This window comes from Telmatherina bonti, assembly GCF_933228915.1.
Source record: "Telmatherina bonti genome assembly, chromosome: 3".
Lineage (NCBI taxonomy): Eukaryota > Metazoa > Chordata > Actinopteri > Atheriniformes > Telmatherinidae > Telmatherina > Telmatherina bonti.
In genome coordinates this window covers 27,715,720-27,736,200 of record NC_136621.1, presented here as the reverse complement: position 1 = coordinate 27,736,200, position 20,481 = coordinate 27,715,720, and the positions used below count along the sequence as shown (strand labels likewise).

The following is a 20,481-nucleotide window of genomic DNA, read 5'->3' as shown; positions in this document are numbered from 1 at the left end:
CTCAACAGCACTAACTCAACACCTGACAGCAGGGCTCTTCACCTATGCCCCACAAGCACAGCAGCCCAGCAGGTTTTTAATATGTCTCTGCTTCAAAAAACCTGACCCAAATTAAATAGATCCAATAGCGTATGAAGTTTTGCACAATGACTCATTAATTTAAGTCAGGGTGTTTTAGTGCAGGGATAGGCTTTATTGAAAACCTGCAGGGCTGTGGCCCTCGTGTTGAAAAGCCCTGCCAAACAGCAGTGTGATCCTTAAGAGGCATTATTGTGGGACTGTTGTATTAACAGTAATTTCCTTCAAGAGTATACACTGACAAGGAAGAGTGTTTAACCCGAAATGTGGGTGGATACAGGATACACACCTGCATAACACTGAAACAGACCAGTTCATCTTGTTCAGAGATCATTGAGATCTTTTCAATGACAACCAAAGTCATTATTTTGCTGCCACCAGTCACATTAATTACAAAACCCACTCTTAGTTACATATGAAGGAATAACATACCAAGTGTGTGACGCCTTTTTACATATGTTCTTCAAGTAAATCCTGTAAGTCGGTGGTTTATGAAGAAACTCAGTGCTTGTTTGTTATCTCCACCAAGGTGGAGGGCATGTATTTGGTGGTGTAGGTTTGTCTGTCTGTCTATGAGAAACCGAACTCAAAAAGTTATAAACGGATTGTTAAAAAAAAAAATTCTGGCAACCTCAGAAATGGAATAAGTAACAAATTGTTTTGTTTTTTTTTATGTTGATATGGATCACCTATTGGATCCAGAAATTTTCTAAAGGATTATTTGCTTTGGGGAGATAGGGATCAGTTTTCAGGGAGCGATTGTAAATCCAACATAATGCCCAAAATCATTGGAAAAGAATCCTACAATGGCTTGGCGGAGGTCTGCATTCTCTAAGGGCTTTGAGTTTTGCCAACATTTCTTGCTGTAAACATTAAAATTTAAATTTCTGTTTTTCTTTTGCTTAATTCTGTTTTAATACAATGTTATGTTTTAGATTTGAATTTATATTTTTTATTCAAGGTGAATTTCTAATTTTTATCCAAAGCGAATTCATAATTTTTATCCAAAGTGATAAAGTGAGGACAAACATTGATGGGCCATGTGTGGTTCAGTTGATTCGGGACACTGTGACATATAAACTGGAAAAAGTTAAGGATTTATCCAGCAAATTTGCACTGACATTGATTTTATTTATTTATTTTTTTAAAATGATACTGATCTTAAACTGCAAATGCTATGCTTATGAGTGTCTGTGACAGTAAGGTATGAATCAGTCATGTTCCCCTTAATTTTGGATGGTGGTGTACGATGATTGCCACAGATTAATTTTTTCAAATTTATGTAGTTTTTAATCAATTTAAATCTGAAAGATGACCATTTTACTTCATGGGCCACTGCTGCTCCAATGACCTGTGGTTATTAGAATAACCTTAAGTTAGTGCAGCTAAATTCTGTTGTTTTGAAGTTGGTTGATAATCAGTTATTCACCAGATTTTGAATAATGGTGCTTTTCTTTTATTTATTTATTTATTATTATTATTATTATTATTATTATTATTATTATTGTTGCTATTTCTTTCCTAATTAATCAAACTTTGAATTGTTAAAACGCATGAAATACAAAGAAATTTAAAACAGATTTCACACCCACTTACTTAAAATGTAGGTGTAATAGCATACTGTACTGTTACTGTACACATACTGTAAAGCGCAGTGATCTCCAACCTGGTTTTCAAGGCCCAACCCTTGCAGGTATTGGATGTTTACCTGCTGCAGAACATCTGATTGAAAATAAGAGGATTTTTTATAAAAGTCTGCTATTCAGCTTTTATCCAGCAGATGGCGATCAAATAAGGATCAAGAACTCGCGTGATAAGACAAATATCGCGACCTCTTCCACTGTCCTTTACTATCGCGAGATTACGTGTTTCCTCCTCTTTCACTCCCTGTAGCCAACATGGCAGTCGGCAAGAATAAGAGGCTGACCAAAGGCGGCAAAAAAGGTGCAAAAAAGAAGATGTAAGTCGGCAATTTACGTATGGTCATGTGAAACAGGGTTGACATTTTTTGTGTCCGTTATTTCGGTGTCAAAAAACAAAGCGATGAAGCTGATTTTAATCAGATGCTGCAGAGTCGATGCTAGTCCGGTCAGTGCCGGCCCGAGGAGCGAGTTGAGATTGTGACATGCTGTGTCTTCGCATTTCTCTCTGCACAAATCTTTTAAAAATCAAACAGTTTAGTCTAAATTCGATTTTTACCACATATATGACTGTAAGCATGATAAGAGAAAGTATAAAGTGTCGAGTTTGCCTCCTTCGTTTTGTCTAATGGCATTATTTACTAAAGACTGCTAAATGTTAGCATGAATGTGAGTGAGCTAATGTAGGTACTTTGCAGTTCAACTTCGCATTTTAGTGTTAAGTTTCCAGCAATCTGTTATCTCTGGTTTTGTCTCAGAATGAAGTTATTGATTTATGTAAAACAAATATGGTAGATTTTAAATCGTAGGCTAGTTTCTTTTACTGCCAGGAGTGAATTAGTAAGTTTTGAAGTTTTTACTTTTGTCTGTACGACCCTCTTAGTTTTTACATGGTAATTACCTCACATTAATTTAGGTCAATTTCTCCTGCAGTGTGGATCCTTTCTCAAAGAAGGATTGGTATGATGTTAAGGCACCAGCCATGTTCAACATCCGCAACATCGGCAAGACCTTGGTCACCAGGACTCAGGGAACCAGTAAGTCTACCCTGTGTCATGCTTCAGCAGACAGGTGTACTTGCATTTTATATAGGCTGCTTATTGTATGCATTTAGCTTTATGTTTAATGTTTCAATCTAATCCACTTTGCATGCCAAGGTTAAGTGAAACTTTCTGTTATTTTTATGGATTGAAGTCATGTGAATATAGGATGTTGAGAATAAGTTGCAGTTTATCTGTGGAGATTTTTGGTGATATATTAATACATTATTTCAGTATAATCTTTCACCTCAGATTAACTTTTAGCATTGGTTGCACTGGTTCACCTAGGTTTTTTCATTCGTGTGCAAAAACATTGGGTATGCTCCAGTTTCTTGCTAGTTTTTTTTGTAGTAGTTTATTTTAATGTTTGTTAAAGATTGTCTTTTGATCATTACACATAGACATAAATGCTTATTTAAATAGTTCTGAACAATTCTGAGCTTTAGGAAAAAAATGTTGGTCTTTCTTAGAAGCAGGAATGTGAAGTAGACAAAAAAGCAGTTAAAACTTCATTGAACTGAGTGCAGCTGAACATTTTAGTCTAAAATGGCTCATTAAGTTAAGCAGCTCCTGACCAATTTTCCTATATACACACACAATGTTTTGTCAGCCAAGATTTTTTTTTTCTTTTTTCTTTTTTTACAGATTTTCTCCAGCACAGCTGTGGCATTACACGGTTGGGAGGCTGCGGTGATCTTTACCCAGCTTTTGTTGTAAATTTTGCTCGGGCACAGTGAATAACTTAGATGAGTGAGGATAATAGATAACCACTGACAAGCTTCTTCCTTTTACAGCTTCTTCCAGTTTCCACAATACTAGATTATTCTTTGCCATACTGGATGTTTAATTCAGTGGTCTTCACATATAAAACACGAAAGTACAACTAAATATCAGAGCCAGTCAGGAGTGAAGACCGGTCCCTACTCTGAGCTTTTTTTTAATCATGGTGATATTCTTCTCTGAGCTCGGTTAAGGAGGGAATCTGCAGATAGACATTCAGAAATTTTGGTTCACCTGGAACAGAGAAATGTTAGGTGGACCGACCAAGAAAAAGTCAGCCACACAACAAAGTTTTGGTCACATTTTCAACCAAAATGGTCATACTTTAGAGCAGAAGTGTCCAAAGTCGATCCTTGTGGGCTGTAGTCCTACATGTTTTCAGTGTATCCCTGCTTCAACACACAAGACTCTAATGAAATAGATCCAACAGCCCATGAAGATCTGCACAGTGACTTATTGGAGTCAGGTTTGTTGGAGTAAGAACACATTAAAAACCTGATGGATATTTTTCTTTTGAGGACCGGTGCTGCACACTCCTGCTTTAGTGCCCTATTTCATTTTCCAAATGAAGCCACTTTCTGCCGATTCTTAAAGATTGGTGCATATGCTGGCCTCATGTTTTGATTCTTTCATCTCAATCTAACCTGCACACATTTGTTGTACCACTCAGGAATTGCCTCTGATGGTCTTAAGGGCCGTGTGTTTGAGGTGAGTCTTGCTGATCTGCAGAACGATGAGGTGGCCTTCCGCAAGTTCAAGCTCATCACTGAAGATGTTCAGGGGAAGAACTGCCTCACCAACTTCCACGGCATGGACCTGACCCGTGACAAGATGTGCTCCATGGTCAAGAAGTGGCAGGTAACGCGAAAATATTTTTGCCATAAAACTATGTTTGGCTGTTTCGTTGTTTAGTAGTAGTCATCAATTAGTTCTGCATAAAGTATATTAATAATTGGTTCTAACATTTGAGTCAGTGTGCAGGCCTATAATGATTGAGGGTGGTTTTTAGGAGTTATGGAAATGGACTCCATTAGCTGTAGTTTAGATTTGACTGTGTGGTGTGAATGTTGGCTGTCTGCTAAATGGTCTTGTATTCAATTAATGTGCAAGTAGTCAACAGGAGAAAATGCTCAAAGGACCATTTGCATAAAGTAGCGTTGCATAAATGTTTTTAGCAATGGGTTTTAAAATAAAAGAAAAGGTGGGTATACATAAAGCTAATACCACTGTTTGAGTGCGCTTGTCTTTCAGTTTGTTCCTTGCATGAAATAACTCCACAGTATGTTTAGTCTTTAGGGTGGGCTGTGTTTAATGCTCATCTTGTGATGTAATTCACTTTGCTTCTGTATGTTTTGGCTGTGCATTGCTTGCATTGTACCAGCAAAAATCAACATCTAGAATGCCACTTATTGTCATTTTCTGTGTGTGACAAGTGTGGGAAGAATCTCCTTTTCAGTGCAGTTAAATAATTTAAAATTGGCCTTTGTGTTTGTGCTTCACAGGCTAGGCAAAAGGGTTGAATTCAGCCATTTTTTAAAAAACTTTAATTAGCTTTGTCTCACTAAAGTACAACAATCTTATTCTGTGTGGAGATCGATAGACTTGATTCAGTAAAAGGTTGGACTGATATAAAATTTGTTTTATGCCGTAAGCATTGGGTTAATTAAAACTGTTGCCTTGTTGAAATGATTCCAGTACTTGTCTCTCCAGTATGACAGATCGAACTTAGAGATTAGCCTTTTATCGTCACATTTCTTAGAAAGCTTATTTGCAAAATAGAAAACATTTATACTAAACACTTCCTGGACATTATAAAGCCAGCTTTTTACTCCAAGTGGTCCGAAGTGATGTGAACTTCTTGGTTTAAACTTCCACATCTAATTAACTTTTTTTTTCCAATCAGACCATGATTGAGGCTCATGTGGATGTGAAGACCACAGATGGATATCTTTTGCGTCTTTTCTGTGTGGGTTTCACAAAAAAACGCACCAACCAGATCAGAAAGACCTCGTACGCCCAGCACCAGCAGGTCCGCCAGATTCGCAAGAAGATGGTGGAGATTATGACCCGTGAGGTTCAGACAAATGACCTGAAGGAAGTGGTCAACAAGCTGTAAGTCCCATACACTCTGAGCTGTGTATGAATATAAATGACAGATTTATCTAGTACAGGGGGAGTTTTTAGTCTTTACATTAATCTGTTGCGTGTGCTGTATTTCAGGATCCCTGACAGTGTTGGCAAAGACATTGAAAAGGCTTGCCAGTCCATCTACCCTCTACATGACGTCTATGTTCGTAAGGTCAAGATGCTTAAGAAGCCCAAGTTTGAGTGTAAGTATCATTTGTTTCACCACATTTAGGAGGTTCCTTAATCTTTTTACTCATGAAACGCATATTGAAACTGTTTGGTCCCATCTGACCACCTGATTACTTGCATATTTAGATGAACTAATGTTCCTTTGTGCAACAATGGGAATTCAGTGTGTTAAAGATGCATGTTTTCTAAAGTTAGACTGTTTTAATGGCAGAAATATCACAGCTATTATAACTAGAAATAAATTAACTATAGGTGACAAAGGCTAAGAGTTGCTTGTGTTTTGTTGCAGTGGGCAAACTGATGGAGCTCCATGGTGAAGGCGGTGCCGGCAGCGCTGCAAAGGCATCTGGTGATGACACTGGAGCCAAGGTGGAGAGGGCTGATGGCTATGAGCCTCCCATCCAGGAGACTGTCTAAAAACATCCCAACAGATTCAATAAAAAATGTAAATGACCAATAAACAGTTTTGTTTGTCCATAACTCAACTTATAATTGGTGAACTCAAACTTTACAAAAAGTATGGGGGAGACGACGTGTAAGACAAATTCAAACAGCCCAGCAAATACTAAAACTCAAATAGACAAGAGGACTGCAGCAGAAACAGCATTTGCCATATAACAATGCTAATTTGTCCCAGACTGAGCCTTCCCTCAGACTAGACAACCAGCATCAGGTTCATACAACTTACTGTACACTATGTACACAATAAGAAGTGGTTGGTGTAGGCTTTACTGGCAACACTACATCTGTGGTCTTTACGCCCTGATGTTCAAACCATACTGTATAGGTTCAAACCCGTTTATATCAATTAGCAGGCAAGTATTCACATGCTTTTAAAAATTGTTGCTGTGAGGAAAACAAACCAGTAGGTGGTGCTAATACACAGTTGGGAGAATCTTTATTCTTCAGTGACGGAATACTCATTCAAGGTTATGCTTTAGAGGAAAAAATTGTACTGAATAAAATACTGTATTATAGCCAAAAAGTTAGCTTTTAAAAATATACCCAAATATTTCAGATGTTCTAAATGTTGCACAGTCACATTGTTAGCTGTTCTGCTTTATTCCATTACTTCGATGTAGTTCTTGGGGACCAATGCCCTCTTCCCTCTCAAGTCCCCCAAAAACCATTCCTCATCAACTGACTCCAGATTGGATATAACATCCCCAACCTGTAAAAGAAAACAGGAAATTAGCTTATTTCAGCAGAGACCTTTCATTAAGGGAATTTGCAAAACGTAAAACAGAAAAAAAGGATAAACCTGTAATAAGAGCTCCTCCTCACAGTCTGATGTGAAGTTATAGAGAGCCTTGCCTCTCTGACTGCGTGCAATGCCGTTCTGATGGTTTTTAGAGGACTGCTGTCCTGTAAAGGAGGTATTAACAAAGATATTAGCCAATGGGGTAATCTCAGCTGACCAAATACAATTCAGTGTTGAATTGATTGCAGACAAACATAAAAACATGGGAATCTTTTTAGTTTGGACTCATGAATTCCTCCCCGTGTTTTTTTTTTTTTTTTCCTTTTTATTTAGGGATTGAGTAGTGGTTGTCATGTAAGCCTTCATCTATGTGTCCTTTTGAACACTTGCAAATGCTTCATCTAAATTAATTCTTGCCACTTAAGACTTTAGTCTTGTTAATTTCATGGGTATTAAAGTGAAAACCTACCTGAAGTGGTGTCAACGAAAGCCAAGGGGAACATTCCCTCTCTGCCGTTGAGCCTGCCACAGCTCCACTCTTCACTTACATGCTGAGTGACAAGGATACGGTCGCCCTGTTGAAAAGAAAGGTAGTCTTCTGACTTTGCACTGTAGTCATACAGAGCCACTGCCCACTCCACCCCGGGTTCTGGTGTCTAGAGGGAAAGAAGAGTGAAACTTATAGCAACAGCTACAAAGCCAGCATAATCGTTGTTGGCATTTCTGTTTCTATAAATATTGGTTACCTGAGCAGGTTTGGCAGCCTCAGGTTGCACGCTGGGAGAAGCAGCGGCCATACCTGCAGAAAAGAACATGTCAGAGAAACAAGGGAAAAAGGCGAGTCAGTGCACTTTAAGGAAAGTTTACATTTAACACTTAAATGTTTGCAGTTTATATTTTTCCAGTCAACAGAATGAAGGAATATATTTATTTTTAATCTTCATAAAAACGTAGCATTTGTTCATAACAGTATACTTTTAACTTAAACCTAAATGGGGAAAAAATATGTAACCTGGTACTAAAGAAAAAAAAAAGTTTTTGGGCAACATTGTAAGCACTCTGTAACCTGAATTTAAAAAAAAAGGTTATTTATATATATATATATATATATATATATATATATATATATATATATATATATATATATATATATATATATGCAGAGAGAGATTTTACTTGTAGGTTACAGGAAGTTTCGCAACCTATGACCTATAATCTTATTCATGAATTCCTCCCTATTGACGAGACTACAGTAAACAAATCTGTAATGAAATGGAAACAAAAGCAAATTCCTGTCATGCCACCAAGGGGAAAGTCAGCCAGTATAACAGCCGTTATACTGGCTGACACCAGGAGAAAGTAATAAAAGAAATAAGCATGTTTTATGCTAAAAATTCATTCCAGTTTGTTCTGATGGCCAGAACTGCTTCTTGATGAAAAAAAAGAAGCAGGTTATGTCTGACATGTTTCTGAAGATGTCTCACCAGGAAGTGTCATCTTGTTCGACTGCTGCTGACTTGGGGGTGGAGGCAGATCTTCAATGATCTCCACAAAGTTAAGGGGGAAGATGCCGATGGCGACGCCGATCTGTCCCCGTGCCCAGTCCTCCCCCACATACGTCTTAAGCTGGATCACATCCCCCTCAGAGAAGGACAGCTCATCGCTGTGCTCGCCCTCAAAGTCAAACCTTGCCACACATCTCGGACCACTAAGATGGATATTTTATGACATCTCATGAGGTCACCGGTTTAGTTTGTTGAGGCTAGAGTAAATATGTGAATCCTCTAAGAACAGTACCTTACTGGTGCAGATCGTGGCTTCGCTTTCCTTTCAGGGAGGGGTTTAGGGGAATTCGACTACATGGAAAAGACATGCTTATCAATATTCATTATCCATAGATTCCTCTTATTTAATAAGAACATGTTTTCACAAGCAAGACTGTTCATTAAAACATACCAAGACTTTGACAAAGCTGATGGGGAAGAAACCAGTAGAGCCCCGACAGGTCCCTCTGTACCACTGGGTGTCCACCTTCTCCACCCCAGTTACAATGTCTCCTGCTTTCAGACCCAGCTCTCCTGGACCCTCTACATAAAGGACAAATATTTCTCAATCAAAATACGGTGCAATATGAAATAATACATAACCTAGTAAAAAAAAATTACGATGCAACACATACGTTACAAATAAATTCCTAATTCATACCGACATATAAAGTTATCACATAAGAGAAATCATCCATCTTCTCTGCAATAACTGCTCTAAACAGTAAAATAAAACACACAGGCTGCAATTGAATCTCTGTGTTGTAAAAATTGCCTTCATAAACATTTCCTAGTGCGTCCTTACAGTATACTACGCTCGGCGTTGGACTCTGATCTCAGCCAAAGTCAGTCAGATAAATGCTAGTTTTAACAAGCGAACCAATCAAAATATTGTTCATTCATGAATATTTACTGAAGTTTTTTTTTTCTTTTACTAAAAAGTGTTTTTCTTTTCAAAAAAGTTATTTGACTTGATTAAATTGATGCCTTCGATTCAATTCAATTCAAATTTTATTTCTATAGCGCATTTAACACAACATGCGTTGATCAAAGTGCCGAGCAAAATTAAAATCAAGTTAAAAGTATGCATACCAAAGATATCTATAAAAACTAACTTTGGTTTCAAAGAAAATACTATAAGGACAACAAGTAAAACACACTAAAACAGGTATAAACAACAGTAAAACCCAAGTAAGAAAAAAAATAAAGTAAGTAGACATTTAAATAAAAAATTTAAATAAAAACAGCCAAGATATCCTGTTAGCTAGGTTTAAAATGCCAGGGAGAAGAAATGGGCTTTTAAACTGGACTTAAAGTGCGCTAGGGAGCTTGAGGCCCTAACAGAGAGCAAAAGGCTGTTCCACAGTCTAGGAGCTGCCACTGAGAAAGCTTTATCTCCTCTAGTTTTACCTTGAATAAAGTCATATACAGCTTGCACCTTCATCCCATCAGCATGTCCACCTGATGCAGCTGGACCAGCATCCTACAAGAAAGAGAAGGAACGGGAATGAGATCAGAGCTGAAAAGAAAATCAGGCTTTACTATGACATGAAGAATAAATTTACCTGCAGTGGAGATGATTCTGACTCCAGAGGAGTTATAACCTTCATGCGGGACTTGTGGACTCTGCCTCTTACATCTCCAACTTGACACTCGAATTCATTGTGGTTAATCTTTTCCAGCAGCAGAAGCACTTCATTTTTCTGCAGCAAGAACAGAAACGTTGATTCAGCTGCTCAGAAGAGGCTGTAATAACACACTGCAAGTTACGGTGCGTGTTAGAGGAGAATAAAGATCCCAGCTTCACAATTATTATTGTTTATTCTCAATACCACTTGTAAGCATCTTGTGCGAATCGTGTTCTGTGCTGTGAACATCCTGCACTTTGCATTCTGATTGCATCCGTGTGAGATATATTGCCAATAGATACATAACTCGGTTTCCTCGTGGGAAAGCTGAACATGACCTTGCTAAGAAGATAAGGCAGTTTCAACACTTGTTCTAAGCACCTGTTCCTCTGTTTGCTCTCGGCTCACATTCAGTTCACATCATCTTGTTTTTTGTATTTGAACTGAAAGTGAACTCCTTGCAAGATAAATTTACTCGACCAAGATTCCTATTTTTAAAAGGTTGAAACATTTTCCATCCAACAGTGCGTTTCAGTTTCATCGCTTGGTTTGGTTACTTTTTTTTCACCTGAAACGACAGCTCCCCTGCATCATTCCCATTGTAGTCAAATGTTCCAATCCCATGAGGGAGCTCAAGCTGGTGGAAGAGAACAGATTATATCAAGACTTCGGAGGTTTTATTAGAAACATAGCTGGGTTTTTGTTTTAATGTGAATCTTTCTCACCATGTATTTGTTGTAGAGACGGTGACCTGGGCAGGGCCTCGGAGGTAAGACAAGTCTTTTCCTTTGGGGTTTCTTAGGCTGGGGTTTAGGTGAAGGTTGCCATGACACTGGCTGAGATTGACTTGTGGGCTGAAGGCTTGGTGGGGGAGGTTTTCCAGGGCCTGTTTTGGCTGGTGGAGGGCGAGGTGGGAGGGTTTTTTTCATGGTGGGCTTTCTGAAGTACAAAATAACTCCCATCAGTGATTTGAGTGTGATAATGTGCCATCTTCACTGTTTACCAAAAGTTAAAATCTTAATTTCACAGACTGCCTTACCGGGGTGGAAGTGTTGGCACCGGTCCCACACCGAATGAATTCTGCAAAAGAATATCGTTGTGCATCTTTATTAGTACTAAAAGAGACACATGGCAGCAGTAGCACTGAAGCCACAGCAACCATGTGACAACACATGGCATGCACAGGCGATGAGTTCATGAAGCTACAATGGTTTCTTTGTTTGCAGAAAGCAGAGGAGAGGAAGCAGGTAAGCTGCTCAGTTGCAAGGTAAAACCAACTCGCAGAGACGTAGAGAGACACAAAGTCATTTTTTAAATAGATAAACACTGTAGATAAACCAGGTCTGTAATATATAACCATTGCAAATGTAAAGTCTTATTGTTGATGCATATTTTTGGACTAAAAAATATGTTTATTGTATGTGTGTGAAGTAGTGTTAGTTGTGTGTGGCTTCACTATGATGCAAATCTTACCTGGAGGGAGTGGTTTGGGCTGACTGAGGCGTTTAGAGAGCCAATAGGCTTCTGAACTGGGAGAGGAGGTGGACTGTCGTGAAAATTATCTGAGAAGAGATTCGTTTTTACCATGAAATACTAAAAGCTGGTCGTCATTTATAGTTTGTACTAATGAAGCAAAAACAAAGTGAGTAAAATCCTCAAATCTTTTAACAAAAATCAACCAGCATTTAGGCTGGACTCACCTAAACCAGTTTTGCTGGGGACTCTGATGGTGGTTGGTCTTTTTATTGCAGAAGGTCTTGTAAAAGATCCTCCATTGTTGTCCGTGTTATGTTGAAGTTTGAATGAAGTATAACCTGAACAGAGGGAGACTTGTTTTATATTTATTTAACTCTAATCAGAGTGTAATATCAAAAGATTTCAACAAAAGCAACGTGAAGCAGATGGACAGAACTTAGCTGGACAAATGGGATAAAAAAAATGATTACATTCAGTCATTTATTCATTTTAATAAATAATTTAAAATTAAATATCTGAATTACTGAAAAACCTCCTTTTGGTGTAAACAAAAAGGCAATGTCTTGACCTAAAATCAGAAATGAATATTGAGGGAGGATCCGAAGTCAACAGTTACACTGAAACTTCCTAAAGGTGATATTCAAGACTGACTAAAGCTGCTGAACAGGGGTCGCTGCTGTTTTTGCATCACTGCAGACTCTGAGAGCACAAGCCAATTTACTTTTCAGCTATTTTCCTTAATAAATAAGTGGCCAAGTGGGATGTTTATTATTAGGTTCTTTTTGTGCTGCTTTTACAGCAGAATTCTTCTGTGTTTTGCAAACTCATAAATAGGAAACTGACGCAAATTTTAATTTATTGCCCTTTGTTGTGCTTACTCTTAAATAAATCTTAATCATTATTATTAGAGCTAATGAAAGCACAAGGATTATTAAAGATTGGCAAAATAACTTATAAGCCTATTAGTACAGTATATTTTAAACTCATAAAAAGGATAAATAACTTCTAAGTGAAGAAACGACTCACTTGATGGACTTTCCACATACTCATTCTCTGTCACCGTGGAGGCCGAGTTGTGGTTGTTTATATTCAGGTTGGGTTTGAGCGGTTCTTTGGAAGGCTTTACAGGAGGGATGGGTGGGATTAGTGACGGTTTCTCTTCATGAATGCTGTTGTCTCTGGTCAACACAGAAAGACTTGGTCTGGGTGGGATGGCCCCCTTGCTGTGCAAAGTCTCCAGCTCCTCCCTTACAGAGAGTCCCACAGGCTTTTTAGGAAGCTGAGGTGGATGGGCTGGTGGAGAGCTCTGTGTGGTTGGATAGTTTTGATTGTTGTCATCTATGCTTTGAGATTTGAAAGCTAAGGAAGGTTTAGCAGCAACTGTAGGTTTGGTAGTAGCTCTCCTGGGTAGGGGGTCTGGTTTAGACGATTTGAACACATCTCCTTGCGCGTCACCAGTTTGGCTCTCAAAAGCCTGGATCCTGGCACGGATATTCCGTTGGCTGTTGTCAGAATTCATCTCGCCAATAACATCTTCTCCCTTTACCTTCTTGTCTGATGTGTCAAAAAGATCACAGCTCTCCTCACACTCGTCTTCACTCAAGACCTCAAAGAATTCTTGTAAATGCTTATTTGTGGAAAGCTTTTGGGAATTTACGTAAATATTGTCAGCGATTACGCTGAATTTGACCAAAGTATGAACTTGGGCCTTGTTGTCTGTTGCCTGCTTGAGTGATTTTGTACGTGGACGTGGAACGGGCCTTTGACTGTTTTCTGAGTTTGCAGGTGGGCTTTCAGCAGAGAGATGATTTGTAGGAATATCCCAGTGCACAGTGACAGATCTGGTGCATGTGTGTGAGCTATCTGTATGTTGTTGTTGCCTAATGTCAGGTTCAGAGTCACTTTGGTGCGTTGCAACCCTCTCGTGTCTCTCTGCTGCAGATTTCCTATCTGCTTCTTTCGGCAAAGAGGGCCTTGGTGGTTTTTGTGGCTTTTTACCTGGAGACGGAAAGAGAAGACGTAGAATTAAAAAAAGACGCCTCTAAATGCTAATCTGATTGCTTTGGACAAAACATTTCACCAGCAGATCTTCTCTCAGCTGCACCACAGTGTGAGATAACGTCAACCCCAACAGGATCAGTCTGTGTGGCACTTGTTGCTGTGCAGGTTTTCCGGCGGGGGGCTGCAGTTGGCTTAACACTGCATTCTTCCTGTGTCTTCTCTTTAATCACCTGGTCATAGGACGGTGGAGGCTGAATCATGAAAGAGAGAGATGTTCACACACACACACACACACACACACACACACACACACACACACTGTATTTTGTACTATAGCGTTTCCTCTCATTCTGCCTGCTCAGTGTGATGTGAATAATATATCTTTTGTCTTATATTCTTTATATTTTTTGTTAGCCTATTCTGCTAAAGCAGATAGAAGTGAATTACAATACAAAACAGAATTTAACATATTTAGTATATTTCTAAACTGATCCCAATTTTTCTGAACCAACACTGAATACATCTGACTGCCATTCAGCTTTATAAATAAGAATTTCACATTAGATTTAGAAATACAAATGTATGCAGAAGTATGAATGATCTTCATATTGGTTAAGATCAAATCATCATATTCATGCAGCATTAAAGCCATAAACGACAGTTAACTTGATAAATGTTCATCAGACAAAGCTTACCAATGAGAGAGCCTGGGTGCCTGCAGACCAGTCTGACTGGGGAGGAGAGAGAACCACTGAACCACCAGTAAACCAGTTGTTACTGGCCAGAGGTTCTGCTGAGATAATGGTGATCTCTGGTCGCCTGGACAACAAACAATGAAAAGCTCTATAACCCAAATGGCATCCAACTGCACATACATTTGCACCTTTAACACGATTCCCTCCTTTTCTTGATGCTTCCATTAAAGCAACATCTTTACAGCAACATACCACAAACAGGACACTTTCCACCTTTATAATGATCACCTAACACAGTGAAGGTGTACATATGAACAAGGATCAACGAAATCCTTACCTTCTCTCCCTGTTGCTGTCACCTTGAGAGTTTGCTCGTGCTGAAGGAAGAAAAACACAATATTAGCTATACCTGCTTTGTATTTGAACTTGCATTAACAAATATCACAAAATGAGACATCAGTAATAAATACAATGTCCATATAAATCCACCCATTCCCACAATTTATTCTTTAAAACTACATGGATGTAGCTTTTACTGGTCTAATACAACATTTAATCACTTACAATGTCTCTGAAGCTCAATTAAAGCAAACTTACTTCGCTTGATCGCAGCTCGTATGGAAGACAGAGGTCTTTGACTGAAACGAGAGCAGAGGATGGAGACTATTTACTCATCATTTGTGGGACACCCACAACAGTAGACATACCATTTAGAGGTTAAAGAAATATCTATATTCACAATCAGACATCAGCATAAATTCTCCCTGTTGATGCTAACAGAGCTAACATGTAAAGATTTAAGATAATTAAGTCGAGGCAGATGCCTGCACTCCCTTAGCCAGGTTCAAACGGAGGTTTTGCCATCTTGTTAAAAAGGGGTTTTCCTTCCCACTGTCGCCTCATGCATGCTCAGGATGGGGGATTGGATCAAAGTCATGATTGGAGGCAATCTGTTGGTTTCTCTTTGCAAGACTATTATTATTATTATTATTATGGAGTGGCTTGAATTGATGTGTCTGTAAAGTGCCCTGAGAGGACACTGTTGTGACATGGGGCTATACAAATAAAGCTGAATTGAATTAATTTAGTACATCTAAATGACAAGGAGACAGAAAAAAAAGAGGACAAACAAGGAAACTGACTTAAACATGAAGAAAAGCATTCTCAGGATGGGAGACATGCTTTCCTAAACTCGGTTGTTTGTTTGCCTGAAAAGTGCCCCGAGATAACACTGTTGTGTGAGAGAGCTGTACAAATAAAGCTGAATTGAACTGAATTTTTTTTTAGTTTGTTTTAATTTTAGCACAGACTATTTAGCTGCTAAAAGGACTAACTATAGCTCACTGGCAAACACAGTAATAGTCAATGAAAACAAAACTGATCAGTAGAAACTTGCAGCAGAAATGAATCATTTCAACATATTATGACTGAAAAAATACAAATATTTCTTTAAAAAATGTAAAGAATGACTTGCTCTGTACATATTGAGTGACTTGGTCCATGAACAGTAAGTTTGGTTTATATGAACCCACCTCACAAAACACAATACCCAGCCAGTGGTGCCACATTCAAGTAAATAGAAATACTTTTACCCTTTGCAGAAATGCAACACTGACATGGTTTGATGTCCTTAGATTGCTTATGGCTCTTCATTTTTGTCATCTTCAAACTGTTCATGCTGAAAACTGTTAAGTCAAACTAATATTTACAGAACACTCTTTGGCAAAGATATAGGAAATTCTCCTGATGGAGGGAAGTTCATTGTCACCACACAATGAGGAGGTGGATGTTAACTGTCTGGGGGAAAGAGCAGCACTCCTCCCTCCTGTGGTTTAATTCATTGACTGGAAAAGCTGTAAACACAAGGATCTTAAGGCTGCCAGGATCCAGGGTCATCTATAAAAACAGCGTTTTAAAATGGTCAGCCAGACATCTTTGAGGTCTGCACGGGTCATTGGTCTTCTCAGCGCCTGTTAAAAGGCAACTGAACGAGCAACGTGATGCATTTGTTTCTGGGATGACCTGTCTGTCTGTGAGCATAGATCACTGCATTGTTTGGTCCATTCACAACATCACCATCAGCAGATCTTTCCGTTAAAGGGACAGCACTCTGCTTCAGCAACACAGATGCGGTTCGGTGAAACCTGCTGCGCCACATCAGGTTGTCAGACAACCTCAGATCAGGGAGAAACAACATACCTGGAGGGTAAACAGTCTGACTTTGTTCTTCCCAGATGATCTGTGGAGGACAACAGACACATTAATGATGTATGCCAATGGCCGTTTTACAAAGCTTCTGCCCCACCTCATACAATCAGCTGAGAAAGGGATGGGACAAGGATAAAATCCTGTGATTTGATTTTGCACCATTTTCAGGCATACTGTCTTGTCACTCTCCAACTTAGCATAGAGAGTGCTAAGTTGCTTCAACCTCTCCTGGACTCATGGTGGAAGGGAGGGCACCACATAGTCTCTTCATTTAATGGAAATTTACATTCAATTAATAAGAACTTAAAAAGCTCACTTTTAGTTTTGGTAGGGCGTTTAGATCAACAAAATAATTGGTTTTAATACATCTGACAAATGCCACAACCCCCTCAGTTGGTTTTAGTCTTAGCACAATAGTGGAGCAGTTTGATCAGAACAACCACCTGACCTGAATCCTACTAATCCAGCACCTTGCTTGCCCAGGACCCACAGCGAGAGAAAAATGCATCTATTAAAAAAGCATTAAGATAGCTGCAGGTTGAATGTAGGACATTTTACTACAGCTACAGAATCTTTTTTCCCCATTCATTTCCTTTTTGAGTGACTCCTACTCCCCGACTGTATTAACTAGAAATACAAGAAGCACAAACATAACCAGCAGGCTAAACCATTAAATCTTGATAAACCAGTTAGTGACGACTTACTTTATGAATGCATTTAAACACAGGGAGGAATTTAACTTCTGCTGCTTGTCAGTGAACCTATTCTTACATTTCACTCAAACAAGCTGTACCAAAACAGGAAATAGACCTCTAAGAAGTATGACTAGTGGCTACAGCTGAATCATAAGGTATAAAGTGTCTTTGTGGGGACACTGAAGAAGAAAAGCCTCAGGAGAGATTTTAAGTCTATATTGTTGTTAGCGCCTGTAGCCTGAAACACGACGTCACTGCTAACCAAATGCACCTGCTGGCGTTATCTTCTGGAGTTAAGTTTACGCTTTACCAGAATGTTTAGACAACAACTTCTGCTCTTTCACTTAATGAGAAAGAAATTTCCCAGTAACCCTCCAACAGAGTTTAAAAGCATTGTCACTTGCTCGTAGGTGTTCTGCCTGACGTCCATAGGAAAACTAACAGAGCTGTTTACACACCTGGTGTGTCATTAGTGGAAACGAAGTCACCCTGAACACAACGTGTCTCTTGTGATACTTTGCAGTGATGCCCCTACCTGTGATGGATTGAAGGAATGAATACAGAATCTTCAGCAACAACACAATGTCTCCATTCAGATATCTCCCTCCTGGTCCTCTAAAGGTGATGAAGAAATTGAAGCTAGCAGTAACACACACTCACACAACAGTAAAAGAAAGGGGCGGCCCTATTCTGTTTCCCAGCTCCAGCATTAACTTGGCCAATGTGATGAACTGGAATGTGGTTGTTCAGGAAGTGGAGGCTGAGCCACTCATCACTGTGTCTGCCAAGTTAAAAGTCACAGGGACATCTCACTCTGTGCCATTCATGACATAAAGGTTATGAGTTAAGACTAAAAGCTGTGATGATTAAAGATGGTTCATACAAAACAAAAACACACAACGGGCTAAGAGCTAGTTTTTAAGACACATCAGTCAACTTGTAGTTCAACTAGATGACTGATTATCATCCCAGCTACAGCATTCCAATCATGTGACGTAAGATTTAAAGCATGTGCCAACAGAGCTGTACAGTATTTTATTTAAAGGTTTATTTGTACAGAGATGAAAACCCTTGAAAACCTTTTCAGAAGCTCCATGACCTATATGGCAGATCAGTAATGTGACACCTGGGAAGACACCACAAACACACAGAAAAAGCTGCTAAAATCAGCAGGGCAGATTTCTCCACACAGCCGCTCTCACTTGAACACATGCTGGCATTACTCAGCACAGCAGCAGTCACAACAGCTGGTCAAGCTGGCAACAAAAGGAAGAACAACAATCTGCCTCGATGTGTCACAGGACACCAGTCAAAACTCCCTGTAAGTTAAAATTCAGATCCTGTTTAGATTGGGAAATATGGTTTAACTATATGGGGGTACCAGCAGACTGAACTTCACTTATAATGCAGGACATTTTTTAAAATATTTTTAGAACAAAAGTTAAGAGTGAATACTTAACATTAAGGCATCAATTGAGATAAAATTGGGTTTTTATTGCAGACATGCAACTGGTAAAACATTTTTTCCCTTTCTTGAAAACCACAAAAGTTAAGTGCTGACAGATTATGGTGTCGTGTGAATAACACAACATCAGCAGCTGATGCCGACCCTTAGATAGAGAAGCGTATGTTGTCAGTGCAGACCAGTGATATCCAGTGGAAAACAGGGTCTGATATGGCTCCAAATATTCTTGTTTTTTTTAATCATTCATTTTTCAGATATTTAGACAATAGCTCCTTTGTGACCTTACTTGTGATTTCTGAGTTTAAATATTGACTACTATTCTATTCTACAGTCATTTAGAAGAGTTTTTTTTTTTTTTTTTTTTTTTTCCAAAGCAGCATACGTCTGAGAGTGAGAACAACACAAGAAAGAAACAGTCAGGTACATCAAAGTGCTGGTCAGACTGCTGGGAGTCCAGACCAGAGAGCTGGTGGGGTACGGGTGGGGGTCTTAGCTGTTGCACTGATTGTAGCTAACTGGACAGGGTTGAGCAGGATGCATTAAGGAAGAAGAGTTTGTACACAAGGTGCTGCATGTGTGCTAGACTGCAGCCACAAATGTAATGCTTGTGCATAAAACCACAGGAGTTGACATTAAGCCATAACACAGAGTGCAGTCATTACCCATCAAGTCACTGTAGATCACACACTTTGTAAAGCATCGTTTTAAAAGTTTAAATGAAAGTAATGAAGCATTTTGGTAAAGTTAATTATTTTTTTTTTCCTAATGTAGGTTTATGTTCATAATGCACTTTCACCTGCTGCGTTTTTAGAAAATGTCAAGTTGTGTTATTTATGTACTTCAAGGCCAATGGATTTAGGAAGACTTGGTTTATTCTTGTAGACTAAAACAAAACAGATTTATTCTTTTTTTTCTGTGCTTAAGTTGCATAACTAAACAGTGGCTACTTTTCTTTAAATAAAGTCTTAGTTTAGCATAAAATCTCAGTCAACAGTTTCACAAATCAAAAGAAAATAATGTTTTCTAACTAAAGTACAAATAAATGCTTTCTGAATAATTTGGAACCTGAAAACTCTCAAAAATCTAGTTTCAAGCGCAGTTTTAGAAGCAGTTCTGTTCAGGCCTTTCCAGGCCCTGTCAGCGACTACCTGTGGTCTGGCCTCTGTCCCGCAGGGATCTGCGCTGCCCCTCTCCATCCTCCCCCTCTTCACGCAGCGCTTCTGCCATCATCAGGAGTTGAGAACGGCGTGGATATAAAATAAAAACAAAGCCCACAAAGATCCTTTGAAAACAGCCGATTGTGCGGTCATCTGCTCACATGGTGGAAAACACAGTCGCTTTCTGCTCTCCTCTCCCCTAGAAGTTTCACAGCGTTCTGCCCACCCCAGCCCTTTGTCCCGGTGCGTGGAGGTGGTGCCACTCTCTGTCCGGACCCGGACACTTCGTGGAGATGTAAACATTCAAAGGCAGGAATGGACCATCGTTAAAATGAAATCCTTAAACTTACACCAATTTTTATTCACTAAAATCAAATCCTGAAACTGCTGATGGATAAATGTAGGAAACAAGCCAGCAAAGAATAATAATTAAAAGAAAGCTTAATAGATGTCTTCAAAAAGTAGACTAAACTTTCAAGCACAGCTGAAAAAATAATAGTTTGACTGCAGTTAAATATTTTGTATTGGACTTAAAGACATAATAGGCTGGATCAATT

General features: G+C 39.0%; 2 protein-coding genes across 2 annotated transcripts; one reads left to right on the top strand and one right to left on the bottom strand.

The window, feature by feature from the left end:
• The first annotated feature begins 1,937 nt into the window (after positions 1-1,937).
• rps3a (ribosomal protein S3A) lies at positions 1,938-6,328 on the top strand. The gene is made up of 6 exons (XM_079238322.1): positions 1,938-2,038; positions 2,652-2,755; positions 4,209-4,396; positions 5,442-5,650; positions 5,759-5,868; positions 6,144-6,328. Exons 1-6 carry the CDS (start codon positions 1,977-1,979, stop codon positions 6,269-6,271), a joined length of 801 nt encoding a protein of 266 aa, XP_079094448.1. The 5' UTR covers positions 1,938-1,976; the 3' UTR covers positions 6,272-6,328.
• Positions 6,329-6,914: 586 nt separating this feature from the next.
• On the bottom strand, positions 6,915-19,994 carry sh3d19 (SH3 domain containing 19; the record flags this gene model as incomplete). Its single annotated transcript, XM_079263604.1, has 20 exons — positions 6,915-7,025; positions 7,116-7,219; positions 7,525-7,711; positions 7,802-7,854; positions 8,540-8,763; positions 8,853-8,911; positions 9,012-9,142; positions 10,010-10,082; positions 10,165-10,302; positions 10,796-10,864; positions 10,953-11,166; positions 11,267-11,307; positions 11,701-11,789; positions 11,928-12,041; positions 12,730-13,345; positions 13,622-13,701; positions 13,784-13,955; positions 14,400-14,523; positions 14,737-14,776; positions 19,916-19,994. The coding sequence occupies 20 exons, from the start codon at positions 19,992-19,994 to the stop codon at positions 6,915-6,917; spliced, it is 2,718 nt and encodes a 905-aa protein (XP_079119730.1).
• Positions 19,995-20,481: the final 487 nt, after the last annotated feature.